Source organism: Chlorocebus sabaeus, chromosome 28 (genome assembly GCF_047675955.1).
Source record: "Chlorocebus sabaeus isolate Y175 chromosome 28, mChlSab1.0.hap1, whole genome shotgun sequence".
NCBI classification, from domain to species: Eukaryota; Metazoa; Chordata; class Mammalia; order Primates; family Cercopithecidae; genus Chlorocebus; species Chlorocebus sabaeus.
Genome location: NC_132931.1, coordinates 7,892,849 through 7,917,292, shown reverse-complemented (window position 1 = coordinate 7,917,292; position 24,444 = coordinate 7,892,849). Strand labels below are relative to the sequence as shown.

Sequence of the window (24,444 nt, the reverse complement as noted above, 5' to 3'; positions counted from 1 at the left end):
CATCTCTACCAAAAAGACAAAAATTAGCCAGGCACGGTGGTGCACACCTGTAATCCCAGCTACTCGGGAGGCTAAGGCAGGAGAATCGCTTGAACCCAGGAGGCAGAGGTTGCAGTGAACTCAGATCGTGCCATTGCCCTCCAACCTGGGTGACAGAGCGAGACTCCATCTGAAAAAAAATAAATAAAAAGTAGAGGAAGAGAAGTAGAGATTCCCTCGTTCCAACAGCCTCCTTCCCACCCCCACTGGAGTTCTGGATTTGGGGGTTTGATGGCTCTGGCATGTCTAGGCCCTAGAGGGGTTCAGAAGGAGGGGTCTTGGGGACCCAGAGAGTACTTCAACAACTCAATCCCACTTTAAGACAGTTCCCTTTGGGCCGGGCACGGTGGCTCATGCCTGTAATCCCAGCACTTTGGGAGGCCGAGGCGGGCAGATCAACTAAGTTCAGGAGTTCGAGACCAGCCTGGCCAACATGGTGAAACCCTGTCTCTACTAAAAACACAAAAATCAGCTGAGCGTGTTGGCTCGTGCCTGTAGTCTCAGCTACTGGAGGGGCTAAGGCAGGAGAATTGCTGGAACCTGGGAGGCAGAGGTTGCAGTGAACCCAGATCATGCCACTGTACTCCACCCTGAATGACAGAGCGAGATTCCATCTTAAGGGGGGGAAAAAAAAAAAAGACAGTTCCCTTTGTAAAGTGGATTTTCAGTAGAGACAGGGTCTTGCTGTCATTCAGGCTGGAGTGCAGTAGCTGGGACTACAGGTGTGGGCCACCATGTCCAGCTAATTTTTCCATTTTTTGTAGAGATAGGATCTTGCTATGCTGCCCAGGCTACATTTTTTTAAATCATGAGTTTTTGAAGGAAATGGGATAGGGCATGCTCTGGTAGGGGATGGATTGGACGAGCCCCTGCTTGAATGCCTGCATACAGTGAGGAAAAGGGGAATCAAAATGGGTCAAGCCTTAAGGGCCCCTACTGCACGCAGTGTCCAGGCCCAGCCAGGTCTAGCATGGCAGAAGAACCACAGGCTCGTGATCACTGGCCTGGGCACAGGTCTCTGCCCTGCTGCAGCTTGGCCCTCCTCTCTCCAGGCCTCAGTTACCTCATCCATGAAATGGAGCTGATGGAATTCCTGCTAAACCTGTGCACAGACCCTAGAAAGGGTTAAAAGCTGAACCTGAATGTACCTTATTTATCTTTTTCGAGACTGGGTCTCGCTCTGTCACCCAGGCTGGAATGCAGTGGTGCAATCGCTGTAGCCTTGAACTCTGCCCAGGCCTGGCAGAGAGTTGGGGCTCTGTGAAATGGTTCAGGAGGGGAGAGGAGGACTATTATCCCACGCTTCTGCTACAGATCTCAGTATCTCCCCTCTAAGCCGCCGTTGCCCTTCGCTGGCTGCGTCTCCCTGCTGTGAATGGTCATAATTACCGACATGAGATCGTCAGTCTGAGCTGAAGACCTCTAACTAGGTGGGGAGAGTCAGGGCTGGCCAGGGCTCTTGCACTTTGCCCCGGGAGAGAGCCGCAGAGCCAGCCCAGGCATCAACCGAGCCAGTTAGTTTAAAATTGTGTACATAGCATGGCTGTGATTCAGTGAGCTTGGTCATCTGTGTTTTTCCCCTTGGCAAAATTCAGTTACTCCTTGGGCTAACAGACAGCGGGTTGGAAAAGATAAGATGAGAGTTGCCCAGGCAGCATTCAAAAGAGAGAGAAGACCGAAGAACAGAATCAGCAGTTGGGGGCAGGAAAAATGTCAAGGGACGGCCTGTCCACCAAAGGTGTCACTGTCCGGGGCGGTGGGCAGGAGGTCACTGTTATGGGGACGGGTTCTTTCAGCAAGACTTTCTTACAGCACTGGGGGCAGAATCACGAAGGTGAAACCCCACACACACTGAGTCCCAACTATGACATTTCCGAACAGGGAACACTGAAATGTTTGCAACCGTGGGTGTCATTTACAGCCAGCCTGGGTTCAGGGAAGCTCAGGCAGGTCCTCCCAAGAATAGGTTTGCTGACTTGGCGTTCAGGACAGTAAACTAAACTCCCTTTTTTTTGGTGGGGGTGGGGGGCGGGGAGACAGAGTTTTACTCTTGTTGCCCAGGCTGGAGCGCAATGGCGCAATCTCGGCTCACTGCAACCTCCGCCTCCCGGGTTCAAGTGATTCTCCTGCCTCAGCCTCCCGAGTAGCTGGGATTACAGGCACCCACCACCACACCCGGCTAATTTTTTTTAATTAGTAGTAGAGATGAAGTTTCACCATGTTGGCCAGGCTGGTCTTAAACTTGTGACCTCAGGTGATCCACCCACCTCAGCCTCTCAAAGTGCTGGGATCAAAGGCATGAGCCACCACGTGCCCGGCCCATTGCTGCTTTACAGATGAAGACATCAAGTGGTTCAGGGACTTGCCCAGGGTCGTGAGCTGATAGCAGAGCTGGGATTTGAACCCAGGCAATCAGTCTTGGGTAGACCACTGGGCTTGTGGCCCTGGCCTTGCAAGGCCCAGTATTGCGCCTGCCCCCGCAGTGTTCTCAGCAGCTCTCTGAGGCGGTTCTCTGATCCGTGTTTTTCCTGTGAGCAGATTAGACTCAGAGGTGACTGAGTGTGCTGGAGCTGCCCTGCCCCACCCAAGGCCGAGGCCACCACTGCCCACAGCAGTCCTTGGGGAACTCCCTGGTGGTGACCAGGTGGTGGTGGCAGGAGTCTGGCTGTGTCGGGAAAGGGGACTCATGACCCCACCTGAAGCTGTCTGACATGCTCAGCTGGTCTGCACATGGTGGCTCACGCCTCTATCTCAGCACTTTGGGAGGCCAAAGGGGATGGATTGCTTGAGCTTAGGAGTTGAAGACCAGCCTGGGCAACATAGTGAGACCTTGTCTCTACAAAGGTCATAGTGCCAGGCATAGTGGCACACACCTGTAGCATCAGCTACTCGGGAGGCTGAGGATGGAGGATGGCTTTAGCCCAGGAGGTGGAGGTTACAGTGAGCTGAGATTGCTCCACTACACTCCAGCCTGGGCAACAGAGCCAGACCATCTCAATTTAAAAAAAAAAAAAAAAAAAAAAAAAAACATGCTTGGCTGGGCCATCTGGGTTAGCAAGGATCTTAGCATTCTCCCTCGGGGCTAACCAGGTGCGTGGGCGAGCAGTCTCGGTTGCAGCAGTGGCCATGATTCCTGTTGGGTGAGACTGGTGCCAGCCTGCACACCTCAGAGCCCCAATGGGAATATCTGTTCGGATCGAGACGTTGCCCTTTCCCCCTGCCGGGCTCGGCCAGAGCACAGACACAAACCCAGTGTCAGGTCCCCAGACATGGCAGGGGACAGGGGAGTCGGTCTTCACCTATGGTTCAGGTTCCCTCCCAGACAGTAAGTCACTTATTTGCCCAAGGAGCTGCCTGTGGTGCATTCACAGTTCCCAGAAGAGCTGGGACTCCAGGTGTGCACCACCATGCCCAGCATTTTTTTTTTTTTTTTTCTATAGAAACAGGGTTTCCCTATGTTGCCCAGGCTGGTTTTGAACTCCTGGCCTCAAGCAATCCTCCCACTTCAGCCTTCCAAAATGCTGGGATGACAGGCACGAGCCACTGTGCCCAGCCTGTAGTGCTTTTTGATATGTGAGATTAGATCCAGCAGGCCCAGAGTCCCAGTTGAGGAATGTGGAAATAGGCTCAGAGAGGTTGAGTGACTTTCCGTACACCACACAGCATTAGGGGGTAGAATCAAGATTGCCTTCCTGTCTAATGAGCCAGGGACTTTCCCCATCCCTGGCCCTGGGGAATCCCCCTTTTCCCCACTGTATGCAGCCATTCAAGCAGGGGTTCATCCAGTCCAGCTCCCACCAGAGCCTGCCCTACTCCATTTCCCTCAAAAACTCATGATTTTTTAAAAATGTAGCCTGGACAACATAGCAAGATCCCATCTCTACAAAAAATGGAAAAATTAGCTGGGTGTGGCGGCCTACACCTGTAGTCCCAGCTACTGTACTCTAGCCTGAATGACAGCAAGACCCTGTCTCTACCAAAAAAAAGTAATTCTCTTTCCTCTAAATTAAATAAAAAGGAAGAGGTAGGAAAACGCATGAGCAGCTACAGAGAAAAATCAGTGTTCTTCCTGAGCTTGATGTTGACTGAGTTAGAGAATCCCGCGGACAAGGCACGTTGTGGGCCTCGCACAGTGTCTGCACGTAGTATGTGCCGAGCTTGTGTTTTATTTTTTAATTTTCGTTGGTTGTTTGAGACAGGGTCTAAGCTCAGTCGCCCAGGCTGGAGTGCAGTGGTGCGATCATGGCTCACTGCAACCTTGACCTTCCAGGCTTAAGCGATCCTCCCACCTCAGCCTCCCGAGTAGCTGGGATTACAGGCACACACCACCATGCCCAGCTAATTTTTCTATTTATTTGTTTATTTATTTATTTATTTATTTATTTAGTAGAGACAGGGTCTTGCCATATTCCTGAGCTGGTTTCAAACTCCTGGCCTCAGTCTCCCAAAGTGCTGGGATTACAGGCGTGAGCCACTACCTCCGGCCAGTTCTTGGTGTTATTGACAAAGGCATTTAGCCCCACTCCACCCCTGCCACGCTCCAGAGGTGGTCAAGACGCCTCCCCAAACCGCCAGCCCCCTCAGCCAGCCCAGCCCCACTTTCCTCACATGCACACTCCCACCGCTTCTGGTTCACCGCCTGGCACCTGTGTGCGCCATATAGAACTGCCATAGTGTCCTATTGACTGCCCCGTAGTGTCACTCCTGGTTAGCCTCAGACTGGTTTAGGGTTGCACTTCTCCCCAGACTAGGCAAGACTTGGAAGGAACAGGGGAAGTTTCCTGATTGGCTAATGCACATTGAGCACCTGAAATTACAGGATACTCCAAGTTTCCTTGTGTCTTACTTGCCACTCCCAACCGCCTTGGAGGTCTGTGTGATGAGCCCCAGCGTGCAGATGAGCCCACATCCTTGGAGCTTTGGGCCCCATGTGGTGGTCACCTCCTCTGGGAAGCCCTCCCTGACTCCCAGCTGGGTCAGGATTCCTGTTATAGGCACCCGTGGGCTATGTAAACCAAAAAGTGCCTGAAACAGGTCTCCATCGATTTAGAGATTTATTTTGCCATGGTGGGGGACACAGCCAGGAAAAAGAGACTCAAGCTGCAATAGGGTCTGTGGCCTGTGCTTTTTTGCAGAGAGGGTTTTGAGGACTTTGGTATTTCAAGGGGAAAGAGGGGCTGGGCACAGTGGCTCACGCTTGTAATCCCAGCACTTTGGAAGGCCAAGCCAGGTGGATCACCTGAGGTCAGGAGTTCGAGACTGGCCTGAGCAGCATAATGAAACCCTATCTCTACTAAAAATACAAAAAAAAAAAAATTAGCCAGGAGTGGTGGCGGGTGCCTGTAATCCCAGCTCCTCTGGAGGCTGAGGCACGAGAATCACTCGAACCCAGTAGGCGGAGGTTGCATTGAGCCAGAATCATGCCACTGCACTCCAGCCTGGAAAACAGTGAGACTCTGTCTCAAAAAATAAAAAAATAAAGGGAGGAGAGGAATAGTTAATGATGTATTCATCCTGTGCTCAGTAAATCTGCATTTTACGTAAGATAAACAGAAGAGAGGAAGTCAAATAGGCATTTGTCTTGGGTGGACAGAGCAATGATTTCTCTTCTTATCTTTGTCCCCTGCCGGTGAGGGAGGCCACCAGGGGAGATAGGTGGCCTTCTATCTTGCAGCCATCTGCTTAGGGACAAAAGGCTATCGTGTGACTCAGTTCCCAAGCTTTACATTTCCCTTTGGCATAGTGAGTTTGGGGTCCTGTGTTTTTTGTTTGTTTGTTTGTTTGTTTGTTTTCTTGAGACGGAGTCTTGCTCCGTCGCCCAGGCTGGAGTGCAGTGGCGCAATCTCAGATCACTGCAACCTCCACCACCCAGTTCAAGGGATTCTCCTGCCTGAACCTCCTGAGTAACTGGGATTATAGGTGTTCACCACCACGCCCAGCTAGTTTTTTTTGTGGTTTTTTTTTTTTTTTTTGAGACAGTCTTGCTCTGCCCCAGGCTGGAGTGCAGTGGCGCAATCTCAGCTCACCGCAACCTCCGCCTTCTGGGTTCACGCCATTCTCCTGTCTCAGCCTCCCGAGTAGCTGGGACTATAGGCGCTCGGCACTATGCCTGGCTAATTTTTTGTATTCTTTAGTAGAGACGGGGTTTCACCGTGTTAGCCAGGATGGTCTGGATCTCCTGACCTCGTAATCCGCCCGCCTCGGCCTTCTAAAGTGCTGGGATTACAGGCGTGAGACACCGCGCCCGGCCCCAGCTAGTTTTTTGTATTTTTAGTAGAGACGGGGTTTCACCATGTTGGCCAGGCTGGTTTGGAACTCCTGACCTCAAGTGATCCACCCGCCTTGGCCTCTCAAAGTGCTGGGATTACAGGCGTGAGACACTGTGCCCGGCCTGGGCCTTGTCTTTGAGGAGCCTGCTAAGTTGCTTTCTATCCTGCAGGCTTCGTAGAGCTCTGTGAGTCTCGCTGTGTCCCGGCACAGAAGAAGACAGAGGCGTGGTATTATGGGCCGAGAGCAAGAGATTTAGAGGAAACCGTCTTAAAGATTAAGTCTTCTTTCTCCAGATACTGTAGAAAGTCTTCTTTCTCCAGATACTGTAGGGAAGGCCGAGCATAGTGGTTCACATCCGTAATCCCAGCAATTTGGGAGGCCGAGGCAGGCGAATCACCTAAGGCCAGGAGATGGAGACCAGCCTGAGTAACATGGTGAAACCCCATCTCTACTAAAAATACAAAAATCAGCCAGCCGTGGTGGCAGGCGCCTGTCATCCCAGATACTCCCATATACTCGGGAGGCCGAGGCATGAGAATCGCTTGAACCCAGGAGGCGGAAGTTTCAGTGAGCCAAGATCGCACCACTGCACTCCAGCCTGGAGGACAGAGCAAGACTCTTTAAAAAAAAGAAAAGAAAGAAAGAAACTGTAGGGGAATCTGAGACATCACGAAACCCAGGGCTCATGGTAGAGTGGAAAGACCAGGGCTTTGGGGTCGACACAGAGTACTCCTGGTGCTTAGGGGCTGTGTGACCTTGGGCAAGTTTCTTTACCTCTCTGAACCTCTGTGTCCTTGGCTGCAGTGTCTAGGAAAGCATCTGCACACAGTGATGTGTGTGATCCAGGCCATCCTTTCTCTGTTCTGTGCACGCACGGCCATGCCTGCTGAGAATCCTGTCACCAAAGATTCCTCAGTGGCATGGGGACAGATGGAACGTGCCATCACTTCCCTGCAGGCTCTAGGAGCTGGTCCTTGGGCCCAGGACTCCATCACAGTGGTCTGCACGGGATTTGGACAAGGGCGGCCTTGATTCTTCCCACATCCTAGTCCTGAAAGGAAGGGCTGTGTTGGGCCACAGGAGAAGACGAGGATTCTAGGGGATGTGGAGCGTGGGGTCTTGGTGTGGCTGAATTAGAGGCATTACTCCACGAGATAGGGACACGGGGGGAGGATGTTGTCTGGAATGGCTGATGTTTGTGGTGTCTCTGGGCACCCAGGGGAGCTGGCGGGTCGTGCCTGAAGACAGATGCAGCAACTCAGAGATGTGAGGAGATTCCTGAGTGTGGGTGTGGACGGACCAGGTCAGGGACCTGCAGGGTTTGGGAGGACCTGAGGTGGTGGGTGTTGGAGCCCTGGGAAAAGGAGGAACCAGGCCAAGCAGGTGCCCAGCCTCTGTCCTGTGGGAAGCTCCCTGCTCTTTGGGGCAACCCCCACTTTGGGAACAGGGTCTCCATTCTGGCAGCTTGTGCACAGGAGGCCAAGCCACCCAGATGGGGTCAGCAGACTCCAAGCAGCATAGAGCACCAGCCCAGGAGATGCAGTTCCTAAGTTGACCTCCTAAACTCAAGTGAGCTCTTCCCAGAGTTTTCAAGATTAAAAGAGCCAGGCAGAGTGGCTCACAACTGTAATCCCAGCACTTTCGGAGGCTGAGGGCAGGAGGATCGCTTGAGCCTAGGAGTTGGAGAACAGCCTGTGCAATACCCAAGAGTTCAAGGCTGCAGTGAGTCATGATGGCACCACTGTACTCCAACCTGGGAAACAGGGTGAGACCGTGTCTCAAAAAACAGGAGTCAGGCTAGGCGCGGTGGCTCACGCCTGTAATCCCAGCACTTTGGGAGGCCGAGGCGGGCAGATCACCTGAACTCAGGAGTTCGAGACCAGCATGGCCAACATGGCAAAACCCCATCTCTACTAAAATTACAAAAATTAACCAGACGTGGTGGCAGGCGCCTGCAGTCCCAGCTCTCAGGAGGCTGACGCACGAGAATGGCTTGAACCTGGGAGGCAGAGGTTGCAGTGAACCGAGACCACGCCACTGCACTCCAGCCTGGGCAACAGAGTGAGACTCTGTCTTGGAAAAACAAAGAGAAAAAAAACAAGAGTCATTTTGCTCTAAAGACCCATCAGTCTGCTCCGCCCTACATCATCCGGCCCCGGCTCCCTGCCTGCCTCTAGCTCCACTCCCCCAACATCTCACTCTTACCCGACCCGCCTGCCCCAGAGGCCCAGCCCATGTGACCCCATGCTTCTCACAGAGATTTCCTGTTGGACATGCAAACCACCCTTCCTGCAATCCCAGCCCCGTCCTCAACCCTGGCACAAGCCTGCAGGCTGCTGCAGAGCTCTACCCCAGACCCCATCTCCAGCCCAACCACCCCTCAGCCTTACAGCCCAGCTCAGACCCCGTCTCCAGGGCCAACTGACCCCAGCAGCTTCTCTAGGCTACAGGGAGGGGACAGCGGAGCATGCCGGGGCTCAAGCAGCAGATAGGCCGTGACGGTTGCCTGGGCAGTGAGCGGGGAGAATGCACAGCCCCCACATTCCCAGACACGGTCTGTTTCCCATTCACAGACCTTGGCCAGTGAGCAGTCGGGGGATTTCCAACAGCCCAGCACAGTCACACCGGCCCCAACCCTGCTAGGCCCATCGGTCATCTCCCCTGTACCACCCCAAAGTTCAGCCACTTCTGGGACACGGGATCTTCCTTTTTTCTTCTTTCCTTTTTTTTTGTTTGAGACAGAGTTTTGCTCTTGTCGCCCAGGCTGGAGTGCAATGGCACAATCTTGGCTCACTACAACCTCCTCCTCCCGGGTTCAAGCAGTTCTCCTGTCTCAGCCTCTTGAGTAGTTGGGATTACAGGTGCCCACCACCACACTTGGCTAATTTTTGTATTTTTAGTAGAGATGGGGTTTCGCCATGTTGGCCAGAAGGGTCTCGAACTCCTGACCTCTGGTGATCTGCCCGTCTTGGCCTCCCACAGTGCTGGGATTACAGGCATGAGCCACCGCACCCAGCCAACACGGGATCTTTCACCCTTGAGTGCCTGTGCATGGCTGGTCCTTCTGCCCCGGTGTCTTGTTTGTTTGTTTTCATTTTTATTTGAGACAGGTCTCTGTCTCCCAGGCTGGAGTGCAGTGACATGATCTCCGCTCACTACAACCTCCACCTCCCAGGCTCAAGTGATTCTCCTGCCTCACCCTCCTGAGTAACTGGGACTACAGGTGCCCGCCACCATGCCCAGCTAATCTTTTTGTATTTTTAGTACAGATGGGGTTTCACCACGTTGACCAGAATGGTCTCGAACTCCTGGCCTCAGGTGATCTGCCTGCCTCTGCCTCCCAAAGTGCTGGGTGTATAGGCATGAGTCACCATGTCAGGCCTTGAGAGCCCATTCAAGCATCCTGCTCTCCTGGGGGAGTTCTCCCCAGACTTGCCCAGACAGGGTGTGCATCCTGATTCATGCCCCTTGTCTCCTAAGTGTGTCCTGTTGTACTTTGGTGACCAGATGACACCCCCTCTGGTTGGGAGCCCCTCAGGGGAGCAGCCCTGCCTCTTCTTTTTAGGTTATTTTGCGCCCAACACAGGGCCTGTGCTGGGAACACTGATAAGAAAATGTGGGATGGGCTGGCCACCATGGCTCACATCTGTAATTCCTGAACTTTGGGAGGGCAAAGCAAGAGGATCACTTGAGGTCAGGAGTTCAAGATCAGCCTGGGCAACATAGCGAGACTCCATCTCTACAAAAACTTTAAAAAATTAGGCATGGTGGCACACATCTGTATTCCCAGCTACTCAGGAGGCTGAGGCAGGAGGATCACTTGAGCCTGGGAGTTGGAGGCTGCCATGAGCTATCTATGATTGCACTGCTGCCTTCCAGCCTGGGTGACACAGCAAGACTGTATCTCAAAAAAAGAAAAATGGATGGATGGACAGACCAACAACTGAGGCTAGAAACCAGCTGCAGCCCGGCACAGTGGTTCACACCTGTAATCCCAGCACTTCGAGAGGCTGAGGCGGGTGGATCACCTGAGCCCAGGAGTTTGAGACCAGCCTGGGCAACATGGCGAAACCCCATCTCTACTAAAAATACAAAAATTAACTGGGCATGGTGGCACGTGGCTGTGATCCGAGCTACTTGGGAGGCTGAGGCAGGAGAATTCGCTTGAACCCGGAAGGCGGAGGTTGCAGTGAGCTGAGATCATGCCTCTGCACTCCAGCCTGGGCAACAGAGCGAGACTGTCTCAAAAGAAAAAAAAAAAAAAACAGCTGCGTGGGAGTGGTGGGCCCTGTGGAGAATGTAATGTTTTGGCAGGTCAGGGACACCTGGTGGGAGAAGCAGCAGGTCCAGTGGCCAAGCCGGTGCCAACTCTCATGCCCCCTTGTCTTCCTCTTGTAGATGAAGATGATGCCAACAGACTCGGGGAAAAGGTGATCCTGCGGGAGCAGGTGAAGGAACTCTTCAACGAGAAATACGGTCAGTGCCTGTGGGTCAGGGTCAGCACACCAAGCCCTCCTCCCGGGGGTGGGCAGGGGGCCTCCCTCTGCAGCCAGCCTCGCCTTCCGGAGCCCCCAGCTGGCCTGCCTGCTCCCTGGGGACATGGCTGCTCTGCCCATGACCCACATTTTGTGTATGTTGATTTTCTTTTTTTTTAAACAGGGTATCAGTCAGTTGCCCAGGCTGGAGTACAGTGGTGTGATCTCCGCTCACTGCAGCCTCCACCTCCTGGGCTTAGGTGATCCTCCTGCCTCAGCCTCTCAAGTAGCTGGGACTATGAGCATGCGCCAACACTCCCAGCTAATTTTTCTATTTTTAGTAGAGACAGGTTTCACCGTGTTGCCCAGACTGGTCTTGATCTTCTGGGCTCAAGCGATCCTCCCGCCTCAGCCTCCCAAAGTGCTGGGATTACAGGTGTGAGCCACCATGCCCAGCCTGTGGATCTTGATTTTTTTTTTTTTTTTTGAGACAGTCTCGCTCTGTCGCCCAGGCTGGAGTGCAATGGCGCGATCTCCGCTCACTGCAAGCTCTGCCTCCCGGGTTCACACCATTCTCCTGCCTCAGCCTCCCGAGTAGCTGGGACTACAGGCGCCTGCCACCAGTCCCGGCTAACTTTTTTTGTGTTTTTTTAGTGGAGACGAGGTTTTACCGTGTTAGCCAGGATGGTCTCGATCTCCTGACCTCGTGATCCTCCTCGGCCTCCCAAAGTGCTGGGATTACAGGCGTGCGCCACTGTGCCCGGCCAGGGTCTTGATTTTTAAACTCTCTGGGTGTGATGGCTGCTGGGCTGGGGCAGACCAGACTCCAGCCCTTTCCCCAGAGGGCTTTGCCATTGACAGGATACATCTTTCCTCACCGTGACTTCCTGTGCCCTCTAGGTGAGGCCCTGGGCCTGAACCGGCCGGTGCTCGTCCCTTATAAACTAATCCGGGACAGCCCAGACGCGGTGGAGGTCACGGGCCTGCCTGATGACATCCCCTTCCGGAACCCCAACACCTACGACATCCACCGGCTGGAGAAGATCCTGAAGGCCCGAGAGCACGTCCGCATGGTGATCATTAACCAGCTCCAGTGAGTGTCCAGCCTCTGGAACGGGGAACAGAGAGGGCGAGGCCATGGGGAGGGTGAAAGTCAAGGTCACGGTGGGCCAGCCAGGATCCAGACCCAGGTGTACTGTAATAGTTCCTGCCTCTTTCTCCTGAAATGTACAACTTCAACACTCATGGACATTTACTTACTTTTAAAGATTTTTTTTTTTTAGATATTAAATTTGTTCTCTGGGGAAAAAACAAAAACAAAACATGTTTTCATTAAATTTGACTTTCTGACTACACGATTCTGATTTTTAACATATTTAATTATAAATATGTGGATATTTAAATATGAAGGTTTAAATATAAATATGAATATTTATTATATTTTTAAGAATAATTATAATTCCATAGTCTCAGTGATTACTTTTTTTTTTTTTTTTTTTTTTTTGAGACAGGGTCTTGCTCTGTCGCCCAGGCTGGAGTGCAGTGGCACAATCTCAGCTCACTGCAACCTTCACCTCCTGGGTTCAACTGATTCTCATGCCTCAGCCTCCCAAGTAGCTGGGATTACAGGTGTGCACCACCACACCAGCTAATTTTTGTATTTTTTGGTAGAGATGGAGTTTCACCATGTTGGCCAGGCTGGTCTTGAACTCCTGACCTGAAGTGATCTGCCCACCTCAGCCTCCCAAAGTGCTGGGATTACAGGTGTGTGGCACTGCACCCAGCCTCCAGTATTACTATTATACCATATATCCTTACAGTCTTATGGGTTTTGGGTTTTGTTTTGAGACAGGGTCTCACTCTGTTGCCCAGGCAGGCGTACAGAGGTATGATCATGGCCCACTGCAGCCTCAACAGGGTCTTGCTGTGTTGCCCAGGCTGGTCTTGAACTCCTAAGCTCAAGTGATCCTCCCACCTCGGCCTCCCAAAGTGCTGGGGTTACAGGCGTGAGCCACCACACCCAAACTGTGCGGCCCAGTCTTTTCTTTATTTTTTAGTACAATAGATGATTTTATTATTTTCAGAACAGTACACAAAGCAACCTGGAAAATACAAAAAGATAGAAGAAAAGAAGATAGCTGTAACTCTTCTACTGAAAGTCAACACTGATGCATTTCTTTATATTTTTAATTATTATTTTATTAATATATTACTTTATTTATTTATTTATTTATTTATTTTGAGATGGATTCTCGCTCTGTCTCCCAGGCTGGAGTGCAGTGGTGTGATCTCGGCTTACTGCAAGCTCCACCTCCCAGGTTCACGCCATTCTTCTGGCTCAGCCTCCCGAGTAGCTGGGACTACAGGCGCCTGCCACCACACATGGCTAATTTTTTTGTGTTTTTTTAGTAGTGACGGGGTTTCACCATGTTAGCTAGGATGGTCTTGATCTCTTGACCTCATGATCTGCCCGCCTCGGCCTCCCAAAGTGCTGGGATTACAGGCGTGAGCCACCATGCCCGGCCATTACTTTCTTTTTGAGATGGAGTCTCGTTCTGCTGCACAGGCTGGAGTGCAATGGTGTGATCTCAGCTCACTGCAACCTCCACCTTCCAGGTTCGAGCAATTCTCCTGTCTCAGCCTCCCGAGTAGCTGGGACTACAGGCGCACACTACCACACCTGGCTAATTTTTTTTTTTTTTTTTTTTTGTATTTTTAATAGAGATGGGGTTTCACCATATTGGTCAGGCTGGTCTCAAACTCCTGACCTCAGGTGATCCACCCGCCTCGGCCTCCCAAAGTTTTGAGATGGAGTTTTGCTCTTGTTGCCCAGGCTGGAGTGCAGTGGCATGATCTCGGCTCACTGCAACCTCCACCTCCCAGATTCAAGCAATTCTCTGCCTCAGCCTCCCGAGTAGCTGGGATTACAGGCATGTGCCACCGCCCCAGCTAATTTAGGATTTTTTTTTTTTTTTTGGAGATGGAGTCTCGCTCTGTCCTCTTGGCTGGAGGGCAGTGGCGAGATCTCGGCTCACTGCAAGCTCCGCCTCCCGGGTTCCCGCCATTCTTCTGCCTCAGCCTCCCGAGTAGCTGGGACTACAGGCGCCTGCAACCACGCCCGGCTAATTTTTTGTATTTTTTTTTTTTTTTAGTAGAGACGGGGTTTCACCGTGGTCTCGGTCTCCTGCTTGTGATCCGCCCGGCTTGGCCTCCCAAAGTGCTGGGATTACAGGCGTGAGCCACCGCACCCAGCCTAATTTAGGATTTTTAATAGAGATGAGGTTTCTCCACGCTGGTCAGGCTAGTCTCAAACTCCCGACCTCAGGTGATCTGCCCATCTCAGCCTCCCAAAGTGCTGGGATTACAAGCTTGAGCCATGGCACCCGGCCCGTCTTCAATGTTATATTACATGTTTTGTTTCTTTGTTTATTTGAGATGATGTCTTGCTCTATGGCCGAGGCTGGAGTGCATTGGTGCCATCTGGCTCACTGCAACCTCTGCCTCCCAGATTCAAGCGATTATCGTGCCTCAGCCTCCCAAATAGCTGGGAACACAGGTACCCACCACCACACCCAGCTAATTTTTGTATTTTTATAGAGACGGTTTCACCATGTTGGCCAGGGTGGTCTCGAACTCCTGACCTTAAGTGATCCACCTGCCTCGGCCTCCCAAAGTGCTGGGATTACAAACATGAGCCACCATGACTGGCCTACATGTTTTTTTAAATTAGGATAATATTTGCATGTGTCAAAAAAACCCAAATTATTCAAAATCAAAAAGTGGAGGTTTCCTTTTCTCCCACAGATAGTTCACCCCCCAAAAGTAACAACTAGAAAGTAACAACTAGAAAATGTAGTAATGTTACCCCCTGAAGTAACAACTAGAAAATGCAGGAAAACGGCCAGGTGTGGTGGCTCATGCCTGTAGTCCCAGCTATTCGGGAGGCTAAGGCAGGACAATCGCTTGAACCCGGGAGGTGGAGTTTGCAGTGAGCTGAGACCACGCCACAGCACACCAGCCTGGGCAACAGAGTGAGACTCCATCTCAAAAAATAACAGCAATAATAATAATAATAATAATAATAAATTTTTAAAAAATTAGCCGGGCATGGTGGTGTGCACCTGCATTCCCAGCTACTGGGAGGCTGAGGCAGGAGGATCGATTGAGCCCAGGAGTTCGAGACTGCAGTGAGCTAGGATGGCACCACTGAACTCCAGCCTGGGCAAAAGAGTGAGACTGTCTCAAAAATAATAATTAATAATAATGCTGTGATGACTATCCACTTGCATAAATCTGGGCACACATTTCTGATCACTTGGTCAGACAACGTCCTCGCTTTATAGATGAGGACAGCAGACCCAGAGGAATGATTTGGTGGCACAGGCCCATCATCCAGGACCTATATGGGGGATGCTCTGTCGGGACGGTGTGTTCTCCATTTTTATTTGGGTCTTACCACGCTCCCTCAGCAGCAGCAACACATCTCAGGGAGCAGGTGAGAAGAAGGGGAAACGGCCAGACTCAATGACTCATGACTGTAATCCCGGCACTTTGGGAGGCGGAGGCAGGTGGATCACCTGAGATCAGAAGTTCAAGACCAGCCTGGCCAACATGGTGAAACCCCGTCTCTACTAAAAATATAAAACTTAGCTGGGCATGGTGGCGGGCGCCTGTAGTCCCAGCTACGCCAGAGGCTGAGGCAGGAGAATGGCGTCAACCCAGGAGGTGGAGGCTGCCGTGAGCCGAAATTGCACCACTGCACTTTGGCCTGGGCGACCGAGCGAAACGCCACTTCAAAAAAAAAAAAGTAGGGGAAAACCTCATTTTCTAACTGCCACCTGATTTCTTTCTTTTTCAGACCCTTTGCAGAAATCTGCAATGATGCCAAGGTGCCAGGTGAGTGGGAGGTGAAGAAGCCGCCCTTCTGCCCCGCGGGGACTAGAGACTGTTCCTTTTGAAGGTAGAGCCGGGCGCAGTGGCTCACACCTGTCATCCCAGCACTTTGGGAGGCCGAGGCAGGCAGATCACTTGAGGTCAGGAGTTCAAGACCAGCCTGAGCAACATGGTGAAACCCCGTCTCTACTAAAAATATAACAATTAGCTGGGCGTGGTCATGGGCACCTGTAATCCCAGCTACTTGGGGGACTGAGGCAAGAGAATTGTGTGAATCCGGGAGGCAGAGGTTGCAGTGAACTGAGATTGCACCCCTGCATTCCAGCCTGGGCGACAGAGCAAGATTCCATCTCAAAACAAACAAACAAACAAATAAAAAACATAGAAACAGGCAGAGACACCAGGAGTTGGAAGCTGCAGTGAGCTATGATTGTACCACTGCACTCCAGCCTGAGCAACGGAGTGAGACCCTGTCTCTAAAAAAAAAAAAAATTTTAATAAAAAAATTTTTTTAAGGCAGAGATAGATGTGGTCCAGGTGGGCATGCAATAGATGGCTGACCACCTTGAGAAAAATATAACCCCTCTCCACCCCGGTGCCTCCCCAGGGAGCCTGAGGTCTCCATGAACAGGGCCAGGTATCCCCAAGACACCCCCGGAAACCTGCAGGTGCCCTGCAGAGGGAAGGCCCTGCCATAGCACCAGTGAGTGTAGGAGATCAGCTAGAAGGACAAGAGGCAGGCCAGGCCTCATGGAGGATCAGGGAGGCCGCCTGGGTAGCAGAGGGGTAGCATGTGACCGAAGGGGTGAGGCAGGCGGGCACTGCCCGAGACTGGCCGGACCCCCTCCGTTCTGCTGGCATCTGCAGGGTATACAGATCCTTTCACCAGGCTCCTGGGGCCGCCTGGCATGATGGTTCTGATTAAGATGGATGATGGGACTTGGGAGAAGGTACTCCCAGGTGACTATGATGTGCACCCGATTAAGAAACACTGATTGGGCCAGGCGCGGAGGCTCAAGCCTGTAATCCCAGCACTTTGGGAGGCCGAGGCAGGCAGATCACTTGAGATCAGGAGTTCGAGTCCAGACTGGCCAACATGGTGAAACCCCGTCTCAACTGAAAATAGAAAAATTAGGGCCGGGCACAGTGGCTCACATGTGTAATCCCAGTACTTTGGGAGGCCGAGGTGGGTGGATCACCTGAGGTCAGGAGTTCGAGACCAGCCTGGTCAACATGGCAAAACCCCGTCTCTACTAAAAATACAAAAATTAGCCAGGTGTGGTAGCACGTGCCTGTAATCCCAGCTACTAGCGGGGCTGAGGCAGGAGGATCGCTTGAACCTGGGAGGCAGAGGTTGCAGTGAGCCAAGATTGTGCCTCTACACTCCAGCCTGGGCAACAGAGCAAGACTCTGTCTCAAAAAAAAAAAAAACAGAAACATTAGCCTGGCATGGTGGTGCACGCCTATAGTTCCAGCTACCTGGGAGTCTGAGGTGGGAGGATCGCTTCGCTTCAGCCCAGGAGGCAGAGGTTGCAGTGAGTTGAGGTCACACCACTGCACTCCAGGCTGGGTGACAGAGCAAGACTCTGTCTCAAAAAGAAAAAGAAACATTGATTGGCCAGGTGTGGTGGCTCACGCCTCTAATCCCAGCAGTTTGGGAGGCCTAAGTGGGAGGAGTGCTTGAGTCCAGGAGTTTGAGACCAACCTGGGCAACATAATGAGACCTTGTCTCTACAAAAATCTTTCTTCTCCCATCCAAGTACTAACCAGGCCCGACCCTGCTTCACTTCTGAGATCAGGCAAGATTGGGTGCATTCAGGGTGGTATGGCCATAGACCAAAAAGTTTTTTCTAAAAATTAGCCAGGCATGGTAGTAGGCACTTGTAGTCCCAGCTACACAGGAGGCTGAGGCCAGAGGATCACTTGAGCCCAAGAGTTTAAGGCTGCAATAAGCTATGATTATGCCACTGTACTCCTGCCTGGATGACAGAATGAGACCCCATCTCTTTTTTTTTTTTTCCCAAGACAGAGTCTCGCTCTGTCGCTCAGGCTGGAGTACAATGGCATGATCTTGGCTCACTGCAACCTCCGCCTCCCAGGTTCAAGCGATTCTCCTGCCTCAGCTTCCCAAGTAGCTGGGATTACAGGTGGCCGCCACCATGCCCAACTATTTTTTATATTTTTAGTAGAGACGGGGTTTCACACCATGTTGGCCAGGCTGGTCTCAAACTCCTGACCTCATGATCTGCCCGCCTCGGCCCCCCAAAGTGCTGGGATTACAGACGTGCCACTAAGCCCAGCCTTTTGTTTTGTTTTGTTTTGTTTTTTCAAGACAGAGTCTTGCTCTGTCGCTTAGGCTGGAGTCAATCTTGCAATCTTGGCTCACTGCAACCTCTGCCTCCTGAGTTCAAGTGATTCTCATGCCTTAGCCTCCCGAGTAGCTGGGACTTCAGGCAGGCACCACCACACCCAGCTAATTTTGTGTATTTTTATTTTTATTTTTATTTTTGAGACGGAGTCTCGCTCTGTCGCCCAGGCTGGAGTGCAGTGGCACGATCTTGGCTCACTGCAAGCTCTGCCTCCCGAGTTCAGGCCATTCTCCTGCCTCAGCCTCCTGAGTAGCTGGGACTCCAGGCACCCACCATGACGCCCGGCCAATTTTTTTTGTATTTTTAGTAGAGTCGGGGTTTCACCGTGTCAGCCAGGAAGGTCTCGATCTCCTGACCTTGTGATCCGCCCACCTCGGCCTCCCAAAGTGCTAGGATTACAGGTGTGAGCCACCGCGCCCGGCCTGTGTATTTTTAGTAGAGGCGAGGTTTCACCATGTTGGCCAGGCTGGTCGCAAACTCCTGACCTCAAGTGATCCTCCCACCCCAGCATCCCAAAGTGCTGGGATTACAGGCGCGAGCTGCTGTGCCTGGCCGAGACCCCATCTCCTAAGAAATAAAGAAGAAAGAAAAAATCCTGATCTAATCTTACCCTGCCTCATTGTACAGCTGGGAAGCTGAGGCACAGAGATGTCCAGGGACTTGCCCAGGCCACATAGTGAGTCAGACGCTGTGTAGACCCTCCTGTCAGGACCACCCATCTGAACCATAGACCACCGTGGGCCACAGGACCCAGTATGGCTGCTCAGTGGGGACAGTAATAGGATTCAGCGAGGCCACGCCACAACCTGGCCTGAGACCCAAAGCCCTGACTCCTGTCAGGACCAGGTTCACCTGGAACTCCACAGCCTGGGTGGCACAGCCCAGCTACAAGCCACCTCCTCCTATCAAGAGCTGATCACAAGCCTGGGCCATATAGTGAACCCCCCTCCATCTCTGCAAAAAAATTAAAAATTAGCCAGGCGTGGTGGCGCGTACCTGTTGTCCCAGCTACTCAAGAGGACGAGGCAGGAGGAGTGCTTGAGGCCGGAAGGTGGAAGCTGGAGTGAGCTATGATTGCGCCACTGCGCTCCAGCCTGGGCAACAGAGTGAGACCCTGTTTCCAAAACAAAAAAAGAGCCAGTTACAAGGGTGAGGCATGGCGCTGAACACACAGATCTGGAGGCGATTTGGTTTGCTCTCAGGTCAAAGGCAGAGACGAGGCCGGGTGCGGTGGCTCACGTCTGTCATCTCAACACTTTAGGAAGCTGAGGCAGGAGGCAGGTGAATCACCTGAGGTCAGGAGTTTGAGACCAGCCTGGCCAACATGGTGAAACCCTGTCACTACTAAAAAAAAAAAAAAATTAGCCAGGGGTGGTGGTGGGCACCTGTAATCCCAGCCACTCAGGAGGCTGAGGCAGGAGAATCGCTTGAACCCAGGAAGCGGCAAAGCGGCAGTTGCAGTGAGCCGAGATCACGCTACTGTACTCCAGACTGGGGAAGAGAGCCAGGCTCTGTCTCAAAAAAAAAAAGAAAAAAAAAAAAGGCAGAGACACAGAAGGCCACACGAAGGTCTCAGGAGGATTTGGGACAGATGCCCAGAGGGTGGATACTGTCACCCACATCCACCACTCCCTCCAATGTGGCTATCTCTCATGGTGACTCAAGGATGGCCACAGCCCATGGACCAGTCTGAGACAGAGGGTGGGGCAGCCTCTGACTTCTCTTTCATGTGGAATCTCCCACAAAAAATCCCTCTGACTCAGAGCCTGGGCTCCTCCTGCCTCCAGGGTCTTCTCTTTCCCGGGGTCTCTATGCCACATCACAGACCCCCAGTTTCTCACTTTTCTCCACCAGTTGAAGAGACATTTGCCCCATGGACCCAGCCTGCCCTTACTCTGTGTCATTAAGATCCTTCTGGTGGGCTGAGTACAGTGGCTCACACCTGTCATTCCAGCACTTTGGGAGGCTGAAGCAGGAGAATTCTTTGAGCCCAGGAATTCAAGACCAGACTGGGAAACAGAGAGAGACGCGTCTCGACAAAAAATTAGCCAGGCAGGGTGGTGTGCACCTGTAGTCCCAGTTACTCGGGAGGCTGAGGCAGGAGGATCACTCGAGCTTGGGAGGTGGAGGTTGCAGTGAGCCAAGACCACACCACTGCACTCCAGTGTGGGCGACAGAGTGAGACCTTGTCTCAAAAAGACGATAAAAGCCCTTCTTTATTGGGCTGGGCGAGGTTTCCATGCAGTAACCCATCCAATCAGGACATGCTGCTCAGAGTTTTACATCTTCACCTCAAGTGAATTCAGCAACCGCAGGACACCTGCCGACCCCTGCTCCGTGCTGGGCTAGGTGCTGGGTTCTTGTATGCATGCGGTGTTTTCTGAGTCTCACCTCACACTGGTTTCCCCATTTGACTCAGAGAGGTTCATCGGTTTTCCCAAATTCACACAGTGATAATAGTAAGTGGCCACGGGGAAATTTGAACTTAGGACTTCTCATTCCAAACCAGAGTTTCTTTCCCTGGGGCACTGCCTGTCTACTTGGACCTGTGAACTCTCCGCTCGGGGCCACCATACATCAGTGATAACCACAGCAATGTAATTCTTTTATATTTTAGTAGAGACAGGGTTTCACCATGTTGCCCAGGCTGGTCTCAAACTCCTGACCTCAATCAATCCACCCACCTTGGTCTCCCAAAGTGCTAGGGGATTACCAGTGTGAGCCACTGCACCTGGCCCCAGGTCCTCTTTATACCCTCCCTGGACCACCTCTCCCGGAGCCCCACATCCCCTCCCAGCCTTAAAGAGCCCAGGAAAGAATGTGGCCTCTGAAACCACACAGACTTGGCCTTGGAGAAAGTCCTCTAACAGCCCTGCCCCTTTGGGTGCTCATGAGTGAAATGTGAATAGGTTCTTGGAGGGTTGCTGGGAGGATCCCAGGAGACAATGTGCAAAGCATTTAGCACCGTGCCCAGCACCCAGAAAATACTCAGAAACTGAGAATGTGATTAATATTGTTGCCATGAGCCAGGCATGGTGGCTCATGCCTGTGATCTCAGCATTTGGGGAGGCTGAGGCAGGAGGATTGCTTGAGGTTGGGAATTTGAGACCAGCCTGGGCAACATAATGATATAAGAATACAAAAAGTTAGCCAGGCGTGGTGGTGCACACCTATAGTCCCAGCTACTCAGGAGCCTGAGGTGGGAGAATTGCTTGAACCCAGGACTTGGAGGCTGCAGTGAGCTACGATTGCACCACCGCACTCCAGCCTGGACAACAGAGTGAGACCCTAAAACACAAGATAAGCCAGGTTCGATGGCTCATGCCTATAATCCCAGCACTTTGGAAGGCCGAGGTGGATGGATCATATGAGGTCAGGAGTTCAAGACCTGCCTGCCCAACATGGTGAAACCGCATCTCTACTAAAATACAAAAAAAAATAGCCAGGCGTGGTGGCAGACGCCTGTAATCCCAGCTACTTGGGAAGCTAAGGCACTAGAATCGCTTGAACCCAGGAGGCATAGGTTGCAGTGAGCCAAGATCGCGCCACTGCACTCCAGACTGGGTGACACAGTGAGACTCCGTCTCAAAAAAGAAAACAGAAAGAGAGAGGACCTAGGGCCTGAGGGATGAGCTTGCTGGGGAGGAGGAGGGACACCTGGGGATGAGGATACAGTGTTAGCAAAGGCAGGCAGTCCAGCAAGAGCAGGAGGCCGGGGAGAGTGGGCCCTTGGGCTTGCTTTGGGAAGGAGGCTGGACAGGTGGGCTCTGGACAGGCGGGCCCTGACCCCCAGGGGATCAGGAGCTTGAAATCCTGAAAGGGGGACTCGAAACCTTAAGACAGAACACTTTTTCAGGGAGCTCAGGAGGCTGAGACAGAAAAGCCTCAGCTTCCAGCGTCAACAGCCTTTTCCCCTCCTTCCAGCCAAAGACAGCAGCATTCCCAAGCGCAAGAGAAAGCGGGTCTCGGAAGGAAATTCTGTCTCCTCTTCCTCCTCGTCTTCCTCTTCCTCGTCCTCTAACCCGGATTCAGTGGCATCGGCCAATCAGATCTCACTCGTGGTAAAGTTGCACAGATTTGGACTCCAGCCCTCGTCTCTGTGACCCTCCCCGCTTGGTCGGGCAGGGCCGTCTACTCTGGGATGTGGGCCCGGGGGATGGGGAGGCACTGGGCTTTGAGGGGGGACCTTCCGGCCTTGGGGGTTATAGATGCATTCACCCGTCTCACCCAAGAGGTAGCCCATCCTTCTCACGGGGTACTCACAGGCACTCAGGCAGGAATTCACATCCCCGCTGGGCAGATGGGCCAGCCGAGGTCCAGGAAGGGACCTGCCCATACTCTTCAGCCGCGCCAGAGCTGGAGACATGAAAAGAAATGTCACTGGTCAGGCGCGGTGGCTCACACCTGTAATCCCAGCACTTTGGGAGGCCAAGGTGGGTGGATTGCCTGAGGTCAGGAGTTCGAGACCAGCCTGGCCAACATGGTGAAACCCCGTCTCTACTAAAATTACAAAAATTAGCCGGGCATGGTTGTGCATGCCTGTAGTCCCAGCTACTAGGCAGGCTGAGGTAGGAGAATCGCTTGAACCCAGGAGGTGGAGGTTGCAGTGAGCCGAGATCATGCTATGGCACGCCAGCCTGGGCAACAAGAGCAAGACTCCGTCTCAAAATAAATAAATAAATAAATAAATAAATAAATAAATAAATAAATAAAATTTAAAAAAGAAAAAAGGCTGGGCACAGTGGCTCACACCTCTAATCCCAGGACTTTGAGGGTGGGTCACCTGAGGTCAGGAGTATGAGACCAGCCTAACCAACGTGGAGAAACCCCTCTGGCCGGGCGCAGTGGCTCAGGCCTGTAATCCCAGCACTTTGGGAGGCCGAGGCGGGCAGATCACAAGGTCAGGAGATCGAGACCACCCTGGCTAACACGGTGAAACCCCATCTCTAATAAAAATACAAAAAATTAGCCGGGCACGGTGTCGGGGGCCTGTAGTCCCAGCTACCCGGGAGGCTGAGGCAGGAGAATGGCGTGAACCCGGGAGGCGGAGCTTGCAGTGAGCCAAGATCGTGCCACTACACTCCAGCCTGGGCGACAGAGCGAGACTCTGTCTCAAAAAAAAAAAAAAAAAAGAAAGAAACTCCTTGTCTACTAAAAATACAAAATTAGCCGGGCATAGTGGCGCATGCCTGTAATCCCAGCTACTTGGGAGGCTGAGGCAGGAGAATCGCTTCAACCCGGGAGGCGGAGGTTGCAGTGAGCCGAGGCTGCCCCATTGCACTCCAGCCTGGGCAACAACAGTGAAACTCTGTCTCAAAAAAATAAAAAGAATTTAAAAAATTAGCCAGGCATGGTGGCATGTGCCTGTGGTCCCAGCTACTTGGGAGGCTGGGGCAGGAGGATCACTTGGGCCCAAGGGGATTGAGGCTGCAGTGAGCCAAGATCGTGCCATTGCACTCCAGCCTGGGCAAGAGAACGAGACTCCATCTCAAAACTAAATAAATAGGATGGGTGTGGTGGCTCACGCCTGTAATCCTAGCACTTTGGGAGGCCGAGGTGGGCAGATCACTTGAGGTTCAGGAGTCCAAGACCAGCCTGGCCAATATGGCAAAACCCCATCTCTACTAAAAATAAAAAAATTAGCCAGGCATGGTGGTGGGCGCCTATAATCCCAGCTACTTGGGAGGCTGAGGCAGGAGACTCGCTTGAACCCAGGGGGCCAAGGTTGCAGTGAGCCAAGATTGCGTTACTGCACTCCAGCCTGGGCAGAAGAGTGAAACTCCATCTCAAAAAAATATAAAATATAAATAAATAGCCTCTGAGACAGCCCCTCCAAAAGCAGAGCTAAGCATTTTTGGTTCATTCCGCATCACCTGGAGTCCTAACCAAGTGCCTTTGTCACTCTCTCTAGCAATGGCCAATGTACATGGTGGACTATGCCGGCCTGAACGTGCAGCTCCCGGGACCTCTTAATTACTAGACCTCAGTACTGAATCAGGACCTCACTCAGAAAGACTAAAGGAAATGTAATTTATGTACAAAGTGTATATTCGGATATGTATCAATGCCTTTTAGTTTTTCCAATGATTTTTACACTATATTCCTGCCACCAAGGCCTTTTTAAATAAGTAAAAAAAGAAAAAAAAAGTGTTGCCTTTACTTTTACGGTCACTGTTTCATGTTCTCGTTTGGATCGCGGCTGCAGCTGTCACTGGGGACGGGGTCGGGAAACGCAGCTCAGGTGGCCTGCCAAGGCCCTCCTTCCTCATCACAGCAGAGGTAGTGTCCAGAAAGCCCTCAGAGCTCTTTGTCCTCCTGGGAGCGTGTGACATCAAGAAGAAAAGCCACAGAAGGAAAATGTGCCATGGAGCCGGGCGTGGTGGCTCATGCCTGGAATC

General features: G+C 52.2%; 1 protein-coding gene across 4 annotated transcripts in view; it reads left to right on the top strand.

The window, feature by feature from the left end:
• GTF2IRD1 (GTF2I repeat domain containing 1) overlaps nucleotides 1-24,210 on the top strand; it is a 145,492-nt gene extending 121,282 nt beyond the window's left edge. For all 4 annotated transcript variants that reach the window (XM_073012681.1, XM_073012680.1, XM_073012678.1 and 1 more), the window contains exons 23-27: nucleotides 10,708-10,785; nucleotides 11,685-11,877; nucleotides 15,643-15,680; nucleotides 21,971-22,107; nucleotides 23,958-24,210. In XM_073012681.1, the coding sequence (XP_072868782.1) occupies nucleotides 10,708-10,785; nucleotides 11,685-11,877; nucleotides 15,643-15,680; nucleotides 21,971-22,107; nucleotides 23,958-24,026 (515 nt within the window). In that variant the 3' untranslated portion in view covers nucleotides 24,027-24,210. The remainder of the gene's footprint in view (nucleotides 1-10,707; nucleotides 10,786-11,684; nucleotides 11,878-15,642; nucleotides 15,681-21,970; nucleotides 22,108-23,957) is intronic.
• Nucleotides 24,211-24,444: the final 234 nt, after the last annotated feature.